Raw genomic sequence first — 19,723 nt, 5'->3', positions numbered from 1 at the left:
GAGGCGATCTGTTTATAGATTTCAGTTACTTAATTATAACAAAAATTAAAGAAAATATAAATATAAATGCAAATGAGTAACTATTAATTAATTAACGAAGAATGAAGGATATTTGTCCCCTAGACGTGTGTAGCAGGCAGGAAATTGTGAGGCGGAGCAGGAGTTTTGTTATGTGCGGCCGCATGATTCCCTACCCACCTTCCACTAATTTATTCTTCTTCTTTTTTATTTATAAAGTATTATTTGTAATTATTTTTAAACTATATAATATTTATATACGATAAATAAAATAAATAAATTTGTATATCCTTTTTATTTGAAGATTGAACCTTTAATTTTCTAAACTCACATATTATTAGATCAAATACTTTTTGGTTATTATTTATTATTCTTGTTATTATATAAATTAGTTTATCTGTATCTTGATTATTTTATTTTTACAAGCCAAGAATTCTTTTATGACTTTAGACTCTAACAAACAATTGATGATTAAGAACCCCAAAGACCTAACCCAAACTAATTAAGCTGTTTATATATAGTTATTAACCACCAAACATAATTTAAATAAATGATGCTCAATACTTGATAAAAATAAGGTATAATTTGCAGTAAATTCACATGAAAGAAACCTTACTAGATTCATATTATGTAATTAATAATTTTTATTTATTAAATATGTAAATAAAAAATCAATGATCTACTTTAAGATACATACATAGTCATTAAATTAGTTTAAACTACGGAATGCTTAAGATTAACGAGACTTTATTTAGGTAGGTTGACTTTGACTCTAACTTGTCTCATTCTCATCCAAATCCACTCATCTTTAGTAAAAAAAGACGTTTTTTTAGAACAAGTAATATAAACTACTCAAGGGTGTTTGAGATTTGCTTGTTTGAAACAACTTATTTTTTTTTATAAAAATATTTATTAATTTAATTATAAGTTAGAAGAGTTTAACTTCTTCAAAAACTCTTTATTATCGGTTTGACACCGGTATAAGTTGTTATCCAAATATTTAAAAATGCTTATTACCGTTGACACATCAAAATAAATCAATAAATTATCTTTACAAGCAATCCTAAACACCCTCTTAAATTACTATTTTTCTTTTTAAGCATTGAAAACCAGTACCCATATGGACCTCCCCCCTATGAATTTAAATCCATGCCAGCTTCCACAACTTTCTTCCTTCAAAATCCCTCTTCCTCTTCCTCTTCCTCCAATCCAAACACAACGCCAAATCCTCTGCTGCTCTGCTAATGGCTATGGCTTCCTCCATCTTTATCTATGCTTTCTTTCTCCTCATCTCTGCAACATCCTCCTCTAAGTTGCTTCTCTTTCCACTCACCCACTCGCTTTCAAATTCTGAATTACTCAACAACACCCACCATCTTCTCAAGTCCACCACCTCCCGCTCCATCACCGCCCAGGGGGGCGATTATACCATCTCCTTTTCACTCGGCTCTGCTCCTAAAAGGACGGTCACTCTTTATATGGACACCGGCAGCGATACTGTTTGGCTCCCCTGTAAACCCTTTACTTGTATTATGTGTGAAGGAGAATCGGACCCTAAAACCACACCGCCGCCCCAGAACTTATCTGCCTCCGCCGCCCCCGTCACGTGCCAGTCACGGGCTTGCTCTGCCGTTCACTCCACCCTCCCCACCTCCGACCTCTGCGCCATGGCACGCTGTCCTTTGGAGTCCATTGAGATGTCTGAATGTCATAACTACTCTTGCCCTTCCTTTTATTATGCTTACGGTGACGGCAGCTTCGTTGCTCGCCTATACAAGGATAATCTCGAAATTCCGATGTCGTCGCCGCCGTCTTTGGTAATAAAGAACTTCACGTTTGGCTGCGCTCATGAATCCCTCGGCGAGCCGATCGGCGTCGCGGGGTTTGGCCGTGGAGCGCTCTCTTTACCGGCGCAGCTCGCTGTTTTCTCCCCTCATCTTGGCACTCAATTCTCCTACTGTTTGGTTTCCCACTCTTTTGAGACGGAGAGACTCCGACAACCGAGCCCACTCATTCTAGGCCGGGTTGACTCGGTTGGTAGTGAAAATAAAGCGAAGCGTGTCCCTACCTCACAACCCGACGACTTCGCCTACACTCCGATGCTTGAAAACTCAAAACACCCTTACTATTACTACGTCGGGTTAGAAGCTATCACGGTTGGCAACCACCGATTACCGGCGCCGGAAAATATGAAGACGATTGATAGAAAAGGAAACGGTGGTATGGTGGTTGACTCCGGCACGACTTACTCCATGTTACCAGAAGAATTTTATAACTCGGTTGTATCCGAGTTTGCGAAAAGGATGAAGTCGGGTCATAAACGGGCTAAAGCGGTGGAAGATCGGACCGGGTTGAGCCCATGTTACTACGTGGATGAGGGTGCGAAAAGGTTAGTACCGCAAATGGTGCTGCATTTTGGGGGGAATTCAAGTGTGGTGATGCCTAGGAAGAATTACTTTTACGAGTTTATGGACGGTGGTGATGATGGGAAGGTGAAAAGAAAGGCGGGGTGTATGATGGTGATGAACGGTGGTTACTTTCCGGAGTCGGGTGGGCCAGCCGGGTTGTTGGGGAATTACCAGCAACAAGGGTTGGAAGTGGTTTACGATTTGTTAAAGAAACGGATGGGGTTCGCTCGGAGGAACTGTGCATCTTTATGGGAGAGGTTGAGCTGAGGGTTTGACCGCACGTGTGGGGGCATTTATAATCATGGAGGATGTAAATATATCGTACATTGGTTGCCACTTTGTGTAAGCGAATAAGTTACGTCAATAAGCAAAACTAGCTTGGAACACAAATACAAATACAAATAAATAATAGTAATTGAAAAAGGCTTAACTTTGGGTTGGGATGGGCTAAAAAGCCCAAAAGAGGAAGGAAGCAGCCCACTTCCCCAAACACTTCTTCATATATATATATACCAAATACAAATTGTGTCTAAGGATTCATCAAAGGTTAACCCTTTTAGATATTCATTTACGATGACACAATTAAATAATCAACGATCGGGATAATACGGTTAAAGATATGACAGTTGTATTTTTAAAAAAAATTAAAAACGAAAATACTCCTTAAAAAGGGATGATTTGTGGTTATGATCAAATTTTATTGGGTTATATTGATTGCAATATTTAAAAATGTTGCATTTGATTTGCATTCTAGTGTCTATATATATATATATATATACACACATACATAGAGGGTTAGGTTCATACATGAACAATAACTAATTAGGAGAATAAAAAAAGGGTCGAAATACATGTGATTATACATTAAAATCTCGTACAAAATCATATGTGATTCACGCGACTTTGGCCATGACTTAAGGTTGCAAGACATGTTGTCTGCACACCCTTTTGTTAAATGCTAAAGTAAAACCAAATGTAATTTTATACATGATTTAGCCGTTTTTGTTTTATCTTATTTAGTTATTGTTCTCATTTAACACTCATTTTCTCTCATTCTCTCTCTCTCTCTCTCCCTATATATATATATTATATATATATATATTATATATATATATATATTATATATATATATATATTATATATATATATATATATAATTTTATTAAAATATAGAAGTAATAGTTAATTTTTTTTGAAACTATATTTAATATTCTTTATTTTACAGATTTCAACATTAATTATGTTATTTTTTTATAATATTCTCATTCCAATACATTTAATTTTTTTTAGAGTAAATTACATGATTGGTCCCTGCAGTTTACACAAAATCGCATTATATGTCCTTACATTGAAATAATTATTTAAAACGTTCATGTCGTTTACATTTTCACACGCCTTTTGTTCCTTGCTCTAACACTGTAAAAACATTTTGTTAACTAGGTTCGCGAGAAGGTTATTTTAGTCATTTTTCTCTTTTTTAATTAAAATTATATATTATTTTTTCCAACACCCAATCGGGTCTTGCCATGTTTGTTGGTAGACCTCTTCCCTAACCAACCGTCTTCTCCAACGACCCACCGGTCATTATCTCCGATTTTAGTTTTCGGTCTTACCCAATTAGAGAAAATCAATCAATTATCATGAAGATAGACTATTTCGAAAACCAAATCAACATCAACATCAACAGATAAAATGAAAGGCAGTTTAAGGGATTAAATCTGTTATTGAAAATTGAAGTTAAGGGAGAGGAGCGTGAATAGGCAAAACAACCCCCCACTAACAGAAACTTAACAAAAGAGTTAGAGAATGGACCATATCCGTTATAAAAATGAAACTGTAGAGACATCCATCGTTAATAATTCCTTTCAGGTACTTCCTTAATTTAGCCCAAATTTGTATTTAACTCTACTAGTTCAATCTTATTGGTGGGAATGCCACTTTACATTAAATTTTAAAAAAAATTCTCGAAACTTAGAGAATAATATAGAGAATTTGTTGGAGAAAGTAAAGAAATTGAGAATTGTAAGATTAGATATATATATATATATATATATATATATATATATATATATATATATATATATGTAGGGACTCGCTCTAACAAGAACTTGATATTTTTATTAACCAATATTACAAGAGAATAGACCAACGGTCAGCTTCAACTTACAAAATACGGTTTTATTAAGCTTTTATTTCTGACATTTGAGAAGTGACAAACCATACATTAAAAACTAAGTTGATATTTTGGTCGTTGATCTGGATAAAATATTCCAAAATTTTTCTCGTATTCAGGTTGTTTGTTGTGTTCGTCAAACATGGCAAACAAATATGTCTCTATTGCCCCACGCCTCTTTGGTGTGCCTTGTGCCACATGAGCGACCAAATTTGTGTAATATGTGCGTGCATTATCGAACGTGGCTGCAGATTCTCCATCTGAGGGCCATCCAGATTCCGATACCACAATTTCTAGTGAAGCTCCTCCGGCCTTCTCTAATGCAGAGTACACCCCATCTAACATAGCATCAAAAAGATTCTGGTACCCATTGGCTCCATCTTGCACCACAATACCGGGAGATGTAAATAAAGCGTACGGGAGCGATATCTCACGCGGATTTCCGACATAACTGAAGAACAAAAACAAGGGTGACTCAAATGTCAAATCAACTTGCACAAGGGTTTTAAACGTAATATATACAGGCAGGATCAAACGAGAATGATACTTATTCAATAGAACACGAAAACGAACAAATCACGTACAAAATCATACGTGATTTTACATTACTGGTAAAAAAAAGTGTCCGGGCAACTTGTGGTTGCATCTTCAGGTCGCCTGAATCAGATGTGATTTTGTATGTGATGTTAGTGTAAAATCACATGTGATTCGTCCATTTTCATGTTCTTTTATACAAGTATCGTTCTCGTTTGATTCCCCAACCCCCCTCTCTCTCTCTCTATATATATATATAGATTGCATGTGTCAAATCAATACATATTATGGTTATAAAAATCCAAGTATACGAATAAATAGACGATAACAAGTGTACCTGAAATATGTATAGATGTTAACAAGCAAAGGCGAGTTGATGCTGACCAGGAAACCAATGATGGGGTCGATGTAACCCCGCACGTCGCCCCGAAAGGCGCCTTGAGACGGAGGATAACTCACCCCGATCAAAGTTGTGTCAACCGAAGTCGAAACTTTGATTTGATCTTTGAGTCCATGAAACGCAACGGCTTCATGCACATTAGTCATCGCAGGGTGCACCAAAGGAGCCAAAGTTGTATCCGATGCCTTAACCTCGTTCCCAACGGCTATGTAACGGAATCTAACGCCTGGTGAGTGATCCCTCACATTTCTCTTCACCCATTCACGTGCATTTTCACGGCTGGAGGCAACATATTGGAGTTCTGTATTGGGGACTCCCAACATGACTTCGATGTTTGATCCGCTTAGTGCTTGAAAAACACCTTGATCAGGATCATAGACCCTCATCCGTCGGATGTTTCGGGATCTGTATAAACTTATGACTTGTGGTGGGGTCGGAAGATTGTTTCCGAGCCTTCCGTAACATACTCCGACCGATTGAGATTCTGCACAGATTAACGTGAATTGTTTTACAATGCATAATTGAATTAGTTGTAATTGAGGTAAGTAATTAAGATTTAAGGTGAAAGAGATGAACCTGTGAGATCTAAGCTTGCAGCAAGGAGCCATAAGAGCAGAAGTTGAATAGCCATGGGATGGGAATGGGAGTTTGGTTAAGTAACTTCATCAGCAACTGACACTTTATATACTGGTAAAGAAAACTATAGAAAGGATTAAATATAGAGGCTGCTAGTAAAATAAACTAATAAATACGAAATATTATAGTATACATATATACATATATATATATATATATATATATATCAACATCTCTTACCGAATTTCTCCGATCGGATGCTATGTACTCCGTACGTTTGTTTATTTTAAATATCAACATCCTTCGTGTCAAAGTTAATTAGGTGATATTTGTTTTTTACGAGGTGCTGAAGTCTAAAGTCTTATTTCACTTATGATTAATAAGAGATGGTGTTGAAATCTGAAATTTGAATCAATAAGACTGATAAATCTTTGAATTTGTTTAAATTGTCTACTTTACCCATTAGAAAATTATAGTTTTGAACTTATAGATAAATTTATATAATTTCACAAATTTATTCATCATCATTTCGAAATTTACATCTCAATTATATAATTAACATTCATTTAAACAAAAGTATGTCATTAACGGTATTTAACACATTTATATCCTATTAAAATTGATGAGAAAGGTGAGGCGATTTGATAAGGATCTAAACATATAGATATAGATATATTGAGTGAGTTTGTTTAGTTTAATCAACATCCCTCATGTAAAAGTTAATTAATGACTTCATTATCATACTTATCATTTCATTATTATAAAATCACGGATTTCATCATCGTTTTAATGTATATATAACATAGTTGATAGACGACCAATTGAAAAGTCTACAAATTACTAAAAATAGAGCGTAGAGCGCCACCACTAGATTTTAACGAACACGACACAAGAAGGAAACACACAAAGAAACTCGTTTCAATTAAATTTAAGTTCCAAAACAGAACTAAAATCAGAATATTCGCATTATATATATATATATATATATATATATATATATATATAGGGTTGGGTTCACGTGAGACCAATTTATGTTCATTGATCAACTTTATAAGCTAACGATCTAACGGTCTAAATTGCACAGTGGCAATTTTGTAATTATTGAGAAATCTCGTGGCGTTTATGAATGTTTAGATTATCATATTATAGATCTAATCCAAGGGTTAAAAATTGGTCTTACGGGTCTCACGAAAAACCATTGGTCTCACATGATCCCAAATCTATATATATATATATATAGGTTGGTTCAAATGTAACTCACATATTAAGTGTAAGGGTATTTAGGTAATTTGTCATTTTTATGTAACTCCCCAATATTTTAATTGGGAGTTACAAATCTTAAAATATCACTAATTGATCTTCATGTAATAATGGCATTAAGTTTCACATTTGTTCATCTTACTGATTTTTACATTTCGTTCTTCCTACAATGGTTTTGATAATGTAAATTTCAAAAAAGTCTCTTTTGTAAAGATTCCGTTATAGTCCGAGTAATATGGATAATCATAGAGTAAAACAGATCGACGACAATGAGAATGAAAAAACTAAAAGCGTCTACGAATACATTCGGAATTCGAATTGCGAAAGTGAAGAAAATGATTAAACCGTTCACGCACATGTTCACTCAAACGTCGACATATGTGTTCACTCGTGCACATATGTGTTCAATTGGTTCACACAATATGTCTATTTGGTTCACACACATGTTTCAATTGTTCATTACGTTCACACATTGTTTTGATGAAAATTATGAACCTAATTTTTCAATTGTTCATTAGGTTTACACATTGTTCATTAGGTTCACACACATGTTTCAATCTTATCTGGATGCCGTCGCCTGGTAATCCTTCCAAATTCCCCATTGTTTTTTATGAAGATTATGAACCTAATTTTTAGCTACTGATTTAAGATATTGATCGATGAGATTGACGGTTTCTTTATTGATTGAAAGTTACAGAATAGGCTAACAAAATAGGATACGTTAAGATTATTCACTTTTTACAATTCTACCCTCTGAACCATGTGAACCTAATTTTTTATTAATATGATAATTAAATAATTAAATTTTTCGTCTCAATAAATGACAACTGTTAGATGTTCAAATCAACGACCAAGATCGGTTAACAAAGTTAATACAATAATTTTGGTTAGTATTTGAACCAGCCCATATATATATAGATAGAGAGAGAGAGAGAGAGATGAGTGATCAAATGAAAACCACTTCAATTTGTAAAAACCGTAAAAACTACTCTCATCCATCATTAATCTTATGAAATTTTTTCATGAAATTGTTAATCTTGTGAAATTATTTCATATAATACTTTTTTTGATGAAGTTGTTTCATATGTGGTTATGAAATTGTTTCATATACTATTTAATGAAATTTTAATGAAACAGTTTCATGTATTTCTCTAAAATTAAAATTTAAGATTACAAATAAATTATGACGTACAACTTAAAATTGATGCAACTGAAATCAAGACGTGTCTCGATACATTGCACGAGTATCCTTCTAGTATATATATATATATATATATATATATAGAGAGAGAGAGAGAGAGAGAGAGGTTGGTTATTATACAACCCTTTACATTTGTACAACCAATACAACCCAATCTCAACCGTCCATTTCATTTGATTAATATGTGATTTTATAGAAGTTTTGATTGTTTCCTAATATAAAGTATTGATCATAATTAATGAACCATATTCATCTTCCATAAATATTTAAATCATAATAAATTAACTCTCATCATTTCCATAAATATTTTAATTAATTGGGTTGCATTGATTGTACAAATGGGCATGGTTATATTTAAAATATACCTTATATATATATATTTATATATACATGTATTGAACTTATAGATTATATAAATGGTGTAGTGGTGTACAAGGGGTATAGTTGCCACAGTTGATTGATTGTAAGTTTTGTTTCCAAATGGGAACGATGTTCACATGTGAAGGTCTTTCTTCCAAGTCAACATTTGTTTTGTAACTTAAATGACAAACCATTCTTTTGATCCACTTGTTAAACTAATATAAAGATTTGTGCTACTTGTTGGTCATCAGACCCACAATGGTCAATGGTCTACGTACACTAATGACTCATAGAAGGAGATGAGACATGGAAGCGAAAATTATATTCGAGATAAAAGACGTAAAAAAAGTTTTAGGTTGTAGATCCTAGTTCAATTTTATTACAAATCGAAGAACGATGCTCGTTTCTTTGAGACGCAAATTGGTCTAAGTTTGCATGACCCTTTTACTTCTGGTTGCTACTCCTGAGTCATAATGTGTAACATTCTAAAATTGAGCTAATTTGTAACGGATAGTCTGAGTGAGGGACGAAAGATGTATGATTTTGAAAGTATGAGTCCATGGATTAACTTCGGGGTCGTTTACCAAACACTTATCTGGTAAGTGTTTATCGGTAAAATTTAACACTACTACTTACTTAGCGGGTAAGACTTTAGTCCACCAAACACTACTACTACTACTACTACTACTACTACTACTACTATTACTACTACTACTACTACTTATGTCTAAGGGGTCGTTTACCAAATACTTATCTGGTAAGCGCTTATCGGTATAATTTAACACTACTACTTACTTAGCGGGTAAGACTTTAGTCCACCAAAAAGTCATCGTATGCAACAATTTACCTGGTAAGCACTTACCATGGTAAGAGTCATCGCCTTCACTTACCGGGTAAAACTCTCGGTTCTTGTTTCACTCTTACCGGGTAAGATTCTTGATCCTTACCGTATTCATCTGATAAGGTAACGTGACTTGATAAACGCTTATCCAGGTAAGTATTTGGTAAACGGCCCCTTAGTTGTTAAACGAAAACCATGGGTGTAACCATTGATGGTTTTGGTGACGAGTTTTTTTTTTTTTGTGTGTGGGGAGGGGAGTCGGTGTAAAATTTGTAATTCGACTTCTGTAGACAATGTATGTTCATGATACAACTAGTAAACACACTTTTTATATAAATGAAGTACCAAATTAATGAGATAAAAGATTTATTTTGTTATAATTTGAAAAATACGTTGGTTTACTTGATACATGATAATAACAAATTAAGCGTTGTGTTGAATTAAAATTATAGTTTACTAATAAATCATTTATGTATTATTCAAACTAGAGGGGTACTCGCACAATGCAACGAGATATATTTTAATATTTCATTTTATTCTTTATTTCAGTCGATGTTATGATGTGGTCTTATGTGATTTTGAAAAAAACGATTATGTTTTTATTTTTGAATAAAATGTAAATTTGAATAAATCATAAAAAAATGACAAAAATATATCGATATTAGTATCAAATTAACTATTTAAAATTCATCATTTTTTGTGTAATTTTTTAATTCAATTTTTTTATTATAATTTAATTTAGGTTCAATAACGAAACAATTTATATTTGGTTTAATAATATAGTTTTCTTATAAAGATAATAATTAATTATTTTGTTAGAACTCGATAATTATCCTAATTATATTTTAGATTTTTTATATTTAAAATTAGATGTTTATCCTCTATTTGATTATATTTATCCGCAGTTAATTACACGAATTAAATCATGGAGCTTTAATAAGTAATATGCATAATTAGTTATAAACTTGAATTCGAAGTAATATGCATCAATATACAGTACTTCATACATAAAAAATGGTTTTTAAGAGTTTTTGTTAAATGCTTTATAATATAGTATAGATATGTGGTGAAATAAAAGGAGATATTAATTGTCGGATAGATAAAGACGAGATTACAGCGATTCAATTTATTTTGTGTTCAAATCAGATTTTTATATAAAATGTTGAATCAAAATAACAAATGATATGATGAAATTACCCTTGTTAAGGATCTCATACGAATGCAATCAAGATGATGATTACTGAAAATTAGATTCTGTCTATAAAATTCTGAGAAGTTAAATATTTAGATTTTTTTATTAACATTTTAATAATAAAATTAATAATGAAACTTTAAGATAAAAATATGTTGGAATTATATAACTTTTTAATGATTTAATTATATGATTAACTGATTTACAATATTAACTAATTATCATGTTTATATGGCAACGATAAATATGTAATAGTAACCACAAAGGTGATGTCTGATTGATTTGAACTTGACTCCATAGGTCAAAAGTACCTGGAGGTCTCTGGTTCAAATCCAAGGGGGAATAAAAACCCCTTGTGGCCGCGGAGGTTCAAATGCGGTGACTCCGGGCTATTTGCAAAGCAGGTGGGCGCCCTGAAATTAGTCGGCTCGCATAGTTGGTTGGATATCCAGTTAATAAAAAAAAATATGTACAAGAAGGGTTCTCGCAGAATGCAACGAGATCTATCATGATTTTAATGTTTCATTTTATAATTTTGGCTGTATCGATATTATAATGCAAATTTTATGTAGTTTTGAGGAAAAACATATTTTTATTTTTGAATGAAATATAAATTTAATAACATTATAAAAATTCGAAAAGAAATTGATATTAATATCAGATTAATTATTTAAAAGTTCTCATTTTTGTATAATTTTTTTAATTCAATTTTTATTATAATTTAATTGAAGTTTAAAAACGAACTAATTTATTTTTGGTTTAATATAATAATTTTTTAAAGATGATTATTAAGTATTTTGTTATAACTCAATGATTATCTTAATTATATTTTAGATTTTTTATATTTAAAGTGATGTTTATCATGTATTTGATTATATTTATCTACAATTAGTTACATAAATTCAAACATGAAGCTTTAATAAGATATACGCATTCACATTTCACTTGTAAAATTGAATTTTAAGTAATATGCATCAATAAACATTACTTTATGAATAAAAAAATATTTTTAAGAGTTTTTATCAAATACTTTACAATATATTATAGATAACTTGATATTATTTATCAGTGTGATTGATAATTTGATTTTTTTTTTATATATAATTAATTTCGTTTTGTTATAATTTTATATGTGTATAAAAATAAAGCCTTTTTTTCCCCAACAAATTCCATTTATTTATAGGCAATATAAATAAGATACCCAACTTGATATATTCAAAATTCTCTCGATTTAGAGGAATTGCCAAACCATTTGACTCTTCAACCATTCCAATATAAAGGATTAGTCAATCAAATAATAGATAGTAAATGGGTCGATTTGAAAATAAATGAATTGCTAGTTGTAGAATATTTATAAAAAAAAACCTAATCGATGGCCCCCTTCAATTCCTTGTCACCTCTACACCGTCTGCTTTCCTTTCCCCATTGTCGATTGCCTTAAAACGCCTACTATACCTTCGAGAACACACATACTATTCAATTCATTGTACATTTATTTTAGTCGATGTTAAATCTAAATTGAGGGGTAAACTAATCATTTCTATCTCAGACTATTTATTCAGCACAACATTTGAACAACAATTTAGGGCGTGTTTGGGATTGCTTATTTAAAACAATTTATGTTTTTTTTTATAAAAGTACTTGTCAACTTATGTGGTGTCAAACCAGAATTTTATAAAAAGTGCTTGAATTAGCTTATGAATGTACCAAAACGTAAGAAGCTGATAAGTTGCTTTTAGTGCTTGACAAATTTGGTTATACATATAAAATGACAAAAAAAAAACATTTTTATATAAGTCATGTATTCCCAATCAATTAAAAAAACAACCGGAAAACCATCAAATTCATCTCTTTCCTCTCATCTCCACTATTCATCTCTATATTGCAGATTCATGAGAGCATTTCCGTGAGTAGGCTAACTCAACCCAAATGGAAAACCTCCGGATGAAAAAATAAAGGAAAGCATCAAGTTCACCTGGATTATGTGATATACCTTCATTACAGAGAAACCCTTAACCAATTGCTCTTTTAACATGGTGATTTACCCACCGATGTGTGATTTGGTTCCTGGCATCATATGATTTCGGTTTCAATAGATTAATTTCGATTTCTGTAGGTTGATTTTGATTTCTATAGGTTGGTTTCAATTTCTGTTGGTGAAGGTTGTGAACTGTGTTTGTGAAGGAGGAGGAACTAGTTTAAGCGCAAAAAGGTGAATTGGTTTCCAAACCTAATAAGTTGAATATGAAAAGTTATAAATGAATAACTTATCAAAAACTCCTTATTATCGATTTGACACTGATATAAATGTTTTTTTTCCTCCTCAATCCAAATACTAAAAACTGCTTATTACTGCCACCACAGCGAAATAAGTCAATAAATAATGGAAATAAGTAATCCCAACACCCTCTAGGGGCCGTTTATCAAACTCTTACCTGGGTAAGCGCTTACCAAGTAACATTACCTCACCGGATGAATATGGTAACCAAGAATCTTACCCGGTAAGAGTGAGCCAAGAACCAATAGTCTTACCCGATAAGTGAGGAAAACAACTCTTATCAAAGTAAGCGCTTACCGGGTAAATTGTTGCATATCATGTAATTTTTGTGGACTAAAATCTTACCCGATAAGTAAGTAATAGTGTTACATTTTACCGGTAAGCACTTACCGGACAAGTGTTTGGTAAACGGCCCCTTAGAGGTTAAGTTTGACTCTTCTTTTTGCATAAGGTTTCTTGCTACTCTAAACAACTCCTAAAAAAGGTTAAGTTTGATTGGTAAAACAGGTTTTGCCAAAGAATGGAACCAGATGCTCCTCTTAATATCTCTTGCCCATCCATCCATCCATTCTTTGCTCTTCATTCATGAACACAAATAGTTTGTCTTAGGTAAAGTTTCAACACTACAGTCAAGATTTATCTTTGCTTGCATCATGACATGATAAATGCTCTCTCTCTAATTCAAATGATCCTCTTAATTAACACACCTATATATTTGTAGCCAAAAGGATGAAAGCAAAGAGAAACAGCCATAAACCGACGAGCATCAAGGAAGATTGGTTTACCGAATGGACGAGTTCATCCATGGTCAGTAGCAGTTCACCATCACCTCAACAGGAAGAGAACGAGAAAGAGTCCATTCTGAGGTTGAATGATATCATGTTAAAGTACCCGCTAAAAGTTCACAAGAGATCTGCAGATCAGAAGTTCAAAATGGTTTTGGAAGGAGATCATGATCCCAGAGATGAAGAAATCATTGCATCTTTCCGCCAAATGCTTTTCCTCGATGGTTTGTTGCCACAGGAACACAATGATTATCACACTCTTATCAGGTACCTATATATAATCAGTGTTGCATGCATTACATTTCATTTTCAACATATATCTTAATTAACCTCCCATTTAATTTATTCAACAATGGCAGATTTCTACGTAGGATGAATTTCGATCTCATAAAAGCCAAATATTCATTCTTGGAATATCTAAAATGGCGAGAAGACTTTCATGTTGACTCCATTACAAAGGTTATAATATGTTCTAGCTACTACTTTCGCCAACAAAAAGATTCCACCAGAATTTCTAGATTATCTTGAGGAAGACTGTAATGCTTAGACGATATACATAGGTCGATGATATCATAATCGGACTGATTAATTTGATCCACGTATCATACATATCCTGCAGGAATTTAAATATGAAGAGTATAAAGATGTGAAAAGATGCTATCCCCATGGATTTCATGGAGTTGATAGACATGGTAGGCCACTCTACATAGAGAGAATTGGAATGGTAGATCTTAACGTCTTTCTGCAGACAACTTCAATTGACAGATTTGTGAAATATCATGTATCTGAACAAGAGAAAACATTAAAATCCAGATTCCCAGCTTGTTCAATATCTGCAGAGAAACATATTGCTTCTACCACAAGTATCTTAGATGTGAAGAATGTGGTGAGTAAGTTTTCTAGTGTATATATATATATATATATATATATATATATATATATTGACATAAAAACGAAATGGTATCTTTTGATCATCGTCAGGGAGTTTCCAACTTCTCCAAACCTGCAAGATATCTATTTATGGAAATTCAGAAGATCGATAGCAACTATTACCCTGAGGCATGTTTGTAGTGCTTTTAATTTTTTGTTTAGGACAAGAAGAGTTAGCTATGATATGATACGCTCAATGATAGTCAGAAAATGTATATAATTTGCAGACATTGCACTGCCTTTATATAATTAATGCTGGACCTGGATTTCGAGTTCTATGGAATACTCTCAAGGCTTTTCTCGAACCACGCACATTGGCAAAGATTCGAGTTAGTTCATCACCTGCTATACCTATTCAGCATTGAGCTTTTTCGTGTATATATGATCTTCTAATGCTTCAAAGATTCAAATTTCAGGTGCTTGGAACTAATTACAAGAATGACTTTATAGAAGCTATTGATCCAAGGTGATGTAATGCTTGTTTTCATTGATTAGTAATTTCATGTGCTAGTTTTGATCAAACAGTACTGATCATCCAACAGTAATTTGCCTAGTTTCTTTGGAGGTAACTGCGAGTGTTTGGATTATGGTGGTTGCCTTCTAAGCGACAAAGGACCCTGGAATAACCCAGAAATTATGGACATGCTCCAGGTTATATACATATATTTCTAAAACATATATTGGCAATTCTTTCTGTTCAAATATGATGACTTAATCAACAATACGGCTTCAGGAAATGACTGATTCAGGAGATGAAAGTGGTGCCTCTAATAACAAAGTTTCAGAATCTGATATGGTAAACTCCCTAAATTAAACCTAATCAAGACAATGAAGTTAGATCAAATTTTACGGCATGAATCTTAAATAAGTTAACGATCAAAATACAGGATGATATTGTAATCGAAGATGTCAATGATATTACCAACCCGACAGAGAATAGAGAGGATGAAAACAAGCTTTCATCTATGAAGCTCAGATCGTTGGAAGCAGTGCTTAATGAATCTAGCATGGTAATTAATGTTTTTCTCTTTCTTTTGTCTGCAAAATCCACATGATCAGTTTGATGAAATTTTGTACAAATGTTGCATTAATTGCCACAGATATTCCAGAAACTGGAAGTTGCACTCAACGATGCAAAGCTGGTGAGTCAAAAAACCGTCACCACACTCATGATCCGAACTAAAGAAGCACAACACTTAATCAAGAATATAGATTATATATATACACAAACCGAGTATATATATATATATATATTACTTCGAACAAACAATCGAACTTAGAGTATTACTTTGTCGTAATTCGTTAATTAATCTAAGGGGCTGGACTGGGCATTTTTCAAGTCATGGATCTCTAAGTTGATTTCTTCAAATTTCCTTCTGAATTTTCCTGATGATGTGACCAGGTGCTACAAACACTGGCCCAGAATATAGAACAACTGAAAAGGAGCAACCATTGATGCAGTTCAGATATAAAACAGGTCACGGGTTCGATTTCAAAATGTCTATCCACTTTGATGTCCTTGTAGACTATGGATTCTGAGATGGCCGGTTAGAATTGCAGTCAATCAACGTTTTACTCAAATAAAAAAGCTACCTTTTGACGCACTTTCAAGTGTGCACTTTACCTTTTCTTTACATATGTCTTGGATCATACATTGACACTACGAAGAATGTGCTGAAACTAATTGATCATATAATTTCAATCCATATATAATAAGGTGTCCCATACATATAACTTGCAAACTACCAAAATAACTCGACAAAATTAAGTTGCAACAAGCTTATAAAACATTATATATCACAACGGCAACTTATTTTGAAAAACACCAACAATTACATGTCATCAAGACTTGAAGAAGCTTAAACCGGTAACTAAATTAAAGGGTGAACGAGCAGGGATTTGATGTTTTGTATCAGTTCTTTCCCGGCATGATTGTAGCCATTAATGCTGCCTTTATAAACTACATCAGAAATACGTGCAAGGTTGATTACAGGCTTAACTAGTGGAAATGGGACATCCGTAGGCTTAAGAGAATCTCGATTTATAACTTTCCATGCATCTTCAACTTGTTTCGAGAAATATTCGCATGCTTCCTCCTCAGTTGCACCAGTTTCCTTTATGTAGCATTCGATGCTTGAAGCAACATGACTTCTTTCTTGTTCCTCCTAAAGTGTATATATATATATATATATATATATATATATATATATATATATATAAATAAAGTATGTCACATAATATGTATATATAAATTCCATAGCTTTTAATATAAAGACTATAGATAATTAAGTATATATGTAGTACCTTGTGGGTAGCAATATCATTCATAAGCCTTAAAATCAAACATGAAGCCTTGACAAGAGGAGGATGTGTAGCCACCCATTTAAAGGAATCTTCCGTGACCAGCATGTCGGGCCCGCCAACATATGATCCCTCGATCACCACCGCATAGGTAGTAGTTATCAATGAATTAGAGATGTATTCATCTAGTGTCGGCATGTACCCATCTTTTAACCATTTAGCTTCTGCTAACAGGCTTCGAGTGTATTCTTTTGCCTATATACCGTGCATATTTTATTTTTATTGAGCCAATTAGTTAAGGAAAAATATTTTATAAATAAATAATATATATATATATATATATGTGTGTGTGTGTGTGTGTATGGAATTTAATTAATTACCATCTCCTTAACATAGTAGATGTGATATGTTTTTCCCTCTTTTTCAAGTGATTCCTCCATTTCTTGGTGAATATTCACAAGTTCTAGATATATTACTTTCATGTATTCCGGGAGCAAATCCAAGCAGCTTATGGACCATCTACATATATATATATATATATATATATATATATTATTAATTAGCATCAGATGATTAATTAATAATGGGAACGTACTGTTTTAGTTAGCATATATAAAAGCAATTAAAATGCAATACCTTTCAACAACTTCTGTAAAGATTTTAAGCTCTTCATAAGTACCATAATTATCAAATGTATCATCCATAACGATTAACCACATGCACGATTTGATTAGGAACATTCTTAAACGAGAATGATGAGGCTCGAAATAGATTCCCAATATGCAAAAGTAACCTTCTATCAATCTGTCTCGGACAAATGGCAGCTTATTTTGCATGTCCAAATCTTTCCACCATCTGATCACACATTAAACGTATGAGAGAAAAGAGTAATCGTTAAATCAATAAAGATTAAACCCATGTCAAAGGCCTTATGATTCATGCTAGCTAGCCAAGAGGTCTTAATTTGACTGAATTCATAAGTCCGCTTAATCAGCTAGCTAGATTAATATATATATATATATATATATATATATATATTAGTAATTAATTAATTATTATATTGATTACTACTTACTTGCATATTTGGCTAAGCTCCTTTTTATGCATTGACTGAAGCATGTTAAAATCTAACTTTGCAAGCTTCAGTAAGAGCTGATTATGGGAAGATTGTTGTTGATAGATAGGTATGTAACGCACCGCCTCTAGCCTTGGCAACCTTTTCCGAAGTGGCTGCCTTAGTGCTTCTTGTATTTGGGTTCTTAAAGAAGAGTCGCAAGAAGGATGCTGGGCAATGATGGCAAGGTGAGTTTTAGTGAATTTGAGAGCGTCATCCAGTACTTTTTCACCTTCCACCCTCATATACGATGCTTCGTACAAAGCAAGCATGCTTTCAACATCATTACTTAACAAGTTCCCCTTCTCATCCATATGGTTCTTGAATATTTCTGTCAAACCAAAAGATAGCATTTAATACTATAATGCAATAAAGTAATTAAAAGAGACTTTAATTTGTGAAGAAACTGTTACATGCACATGCATAAGGGAGCTTGTAATTAATTATTAAATATATAATTACCCGGTGAAACATTGAATCCTTGTTGTCTGAGGATTCGGAACCAAAGAGAAACACTTTGTAGGTTGTTATTATTGTGGATCCCCTGATGGCCATATGTACGATAGACATGTTGCAAGGCTTCCTCAATCTCCTTTTCAAAATGATAGGCTACACCAAGGCGTTGGATTGCATCAATGAGCTGTATTTGTTGCAGGGGTTCATGAATACTAGAAGCTGTGATGAATAGCTTTTTTCTTATTTCTTCTGTGAGCTCTTCAACAAGTTGTTTCTCCGCAACTAAATCATCTTTCTGAAAGCATAATTAGCAAATTAATGGTATTTTTATTCCAAGTTAATGGATATATATATATATATATATATGATAATGGATGATTAAGTAGTAAATACGTGATATATAGAAATATTTAAACCTCATCATATACAAGAAACTGATCCCCCCAAATGCTAGGATGAAAAGTGACCGTATTACGGATCACGTGATCTTGCTTGGTGCTATTATTTTCATCAATTACCAACGATGACAAAGAAATAGAAACCGAGGAAGTTGACATCTCAAAAGCTTAATTGAAGCTAGGTTGGTTGATATGCTATTGATTGAATCTATAATTTGATATCAACTGAAATGAAGCAAATATATATAGGCCTAGCAAGCAACAGGTTCTGGTGTGATGTTAACTACTTTCGACTCAAAGTTGTATTAATTTTCTTAATACCTTAGACTTGTCAATGGTATATATAATTTCACGACTAATCAAACTGCATAGATATAATCAACAAACAGAACCCTTATAATCAACTATGTATATGTATATGTATATGTATATGTATATGTATATGTATATGTATATGTATATGTATATGTATATGTATATGTATATGTATATGTATAT

General features: G+C 32.9%; 4 protein-coding genes across 4 annotated transcripts in view; 2 read left to right on the top strand and 2 right to left on the bottom strand.

Moving 5' to 3' along the window:
- The first annotated feature begins 1,268 nt into the window (after window positions 1–1,268).
- On the top strand, window positions 1,269–2,827 carry LOC112528290 (probable aspartyl protease At4g16563). The gene has a single exon (XM_025139288.1). The coding sequence runs from the start codon at window positions 1,269–1,271 to the stop codon at window positions 2,691–2,693; it is 1,425 nt and encodes a 474-aa protein (XP_024995056.1). The 3' UTR covers window positions 2,694–2,827.
- A 1,697-nt stretch (window positions 2,828–4,524) lies between these two features.
- Window positions 4,525–6,177, bottom strand: LOC112527376 (lichenase-like). Its single transcript, XM_025137986.1, has 3 exons — window positions 6,110–6,177; window positions 5,471–6,017; window positions 4,525–5,050 (listed from the first exon to the last, which is right to left on the bottom strand). Exons 1-3 carry the CDS (start codon window positions 6,162–6,164, stop codon window positions 4,651–4,653), a joined length of 1,002 nt encoding a protein of 333 aa, XP_024993754.1. The 5' UTR covers window positions 6,165–6,177; the 3' UTR covers window positions 4,525–4,650.
- Window positions 6,178–13,970: 7,793 nt separating this feature from the next.
- LOC112528588 (phosphatidylinositol/phosphatidylcholine transfer protein SFH11) lies at window positions 13,971–16,412 on the top strand. Its single transcript, XM_025139611.1, has 11 exons — window positions 13,971–14,293; window positions 14,386–14,485; window positions 14,646–14,912; window positions 15,008–15,085; window positions 15,184–15,285; window positions 15,373–15,422; window positions 15,499–15,607; window positions 15,690–15,752; window positions 15,844–15,966; window positions 16,057–16,098; window positions 16,359–16,412. The coding sequence occupies exons 1-11, from the start codon at window positions 13,971–13,973 to the stop codon at window positions 16,410–16,412; spliced, it is 1,311 nt and encodes a 436-aa protein (XP_024995379.1).
- A 415-nt stretch (window positions 16,413–16,827) lies between these two features.
- The window catches only part of LOC112528199 ((E)-beta-farnesene synthase-like), a 9,434-nt gene continuing 6,538 nt past the window's right edge, over window positions 16,828–19,723 (bottom strand). Inside the window, exons 2-8 of the mRNA XM_025139166.1 lie at window positions 19,244–19,392; window positions 18,834–19,122; window positions 18,333–18,702; window positions 17,894–18,112; window positions 17,638–17,776; window positions 17,261–17,512; window positions 16,828–17,121 (exon numbers count right to left, since the gene is read on the bottom strand). Of these exons, the coding sequence (XP_024994934.1) occupies window positions 16,828–17,121; window positions 17,261–17,512; window positions 17,638–17,776; window positions 17,894–18,112; window positions 18,333–18,702; window positions 18,834–19,122; window positions 19,244–19,392 (1,712 nt within the window). The remainder of the gene's footprint in view (window positions 17,122–17,260; window positions 17,513–17,637; window positions 17,777–17,893; window positions 18,113–18,332; window positions 18,703–18,833; window positions 19,123–19,243; window positions 19,393–19,723) is intronic.

This window comes from Cynara cardunculus (genome assembly GCF_001531365.2).
Source record: "Cynara cardunculus var. scolymus isolate 2C chromosome LG 15, CcrdV1, whole genome shotgun sequence".
NCBI lineage: Eukaryota > Viridiplantae > Streptophyta > Magnoliopsida > Asterales > Asteraceae > Cynara > Cynara cardunculus.
The sequence above is the reverse complement of the archived record's forward strand: the minus strand, read 5'-3'. Positions and strand labels throughout refer to the sequence as shown.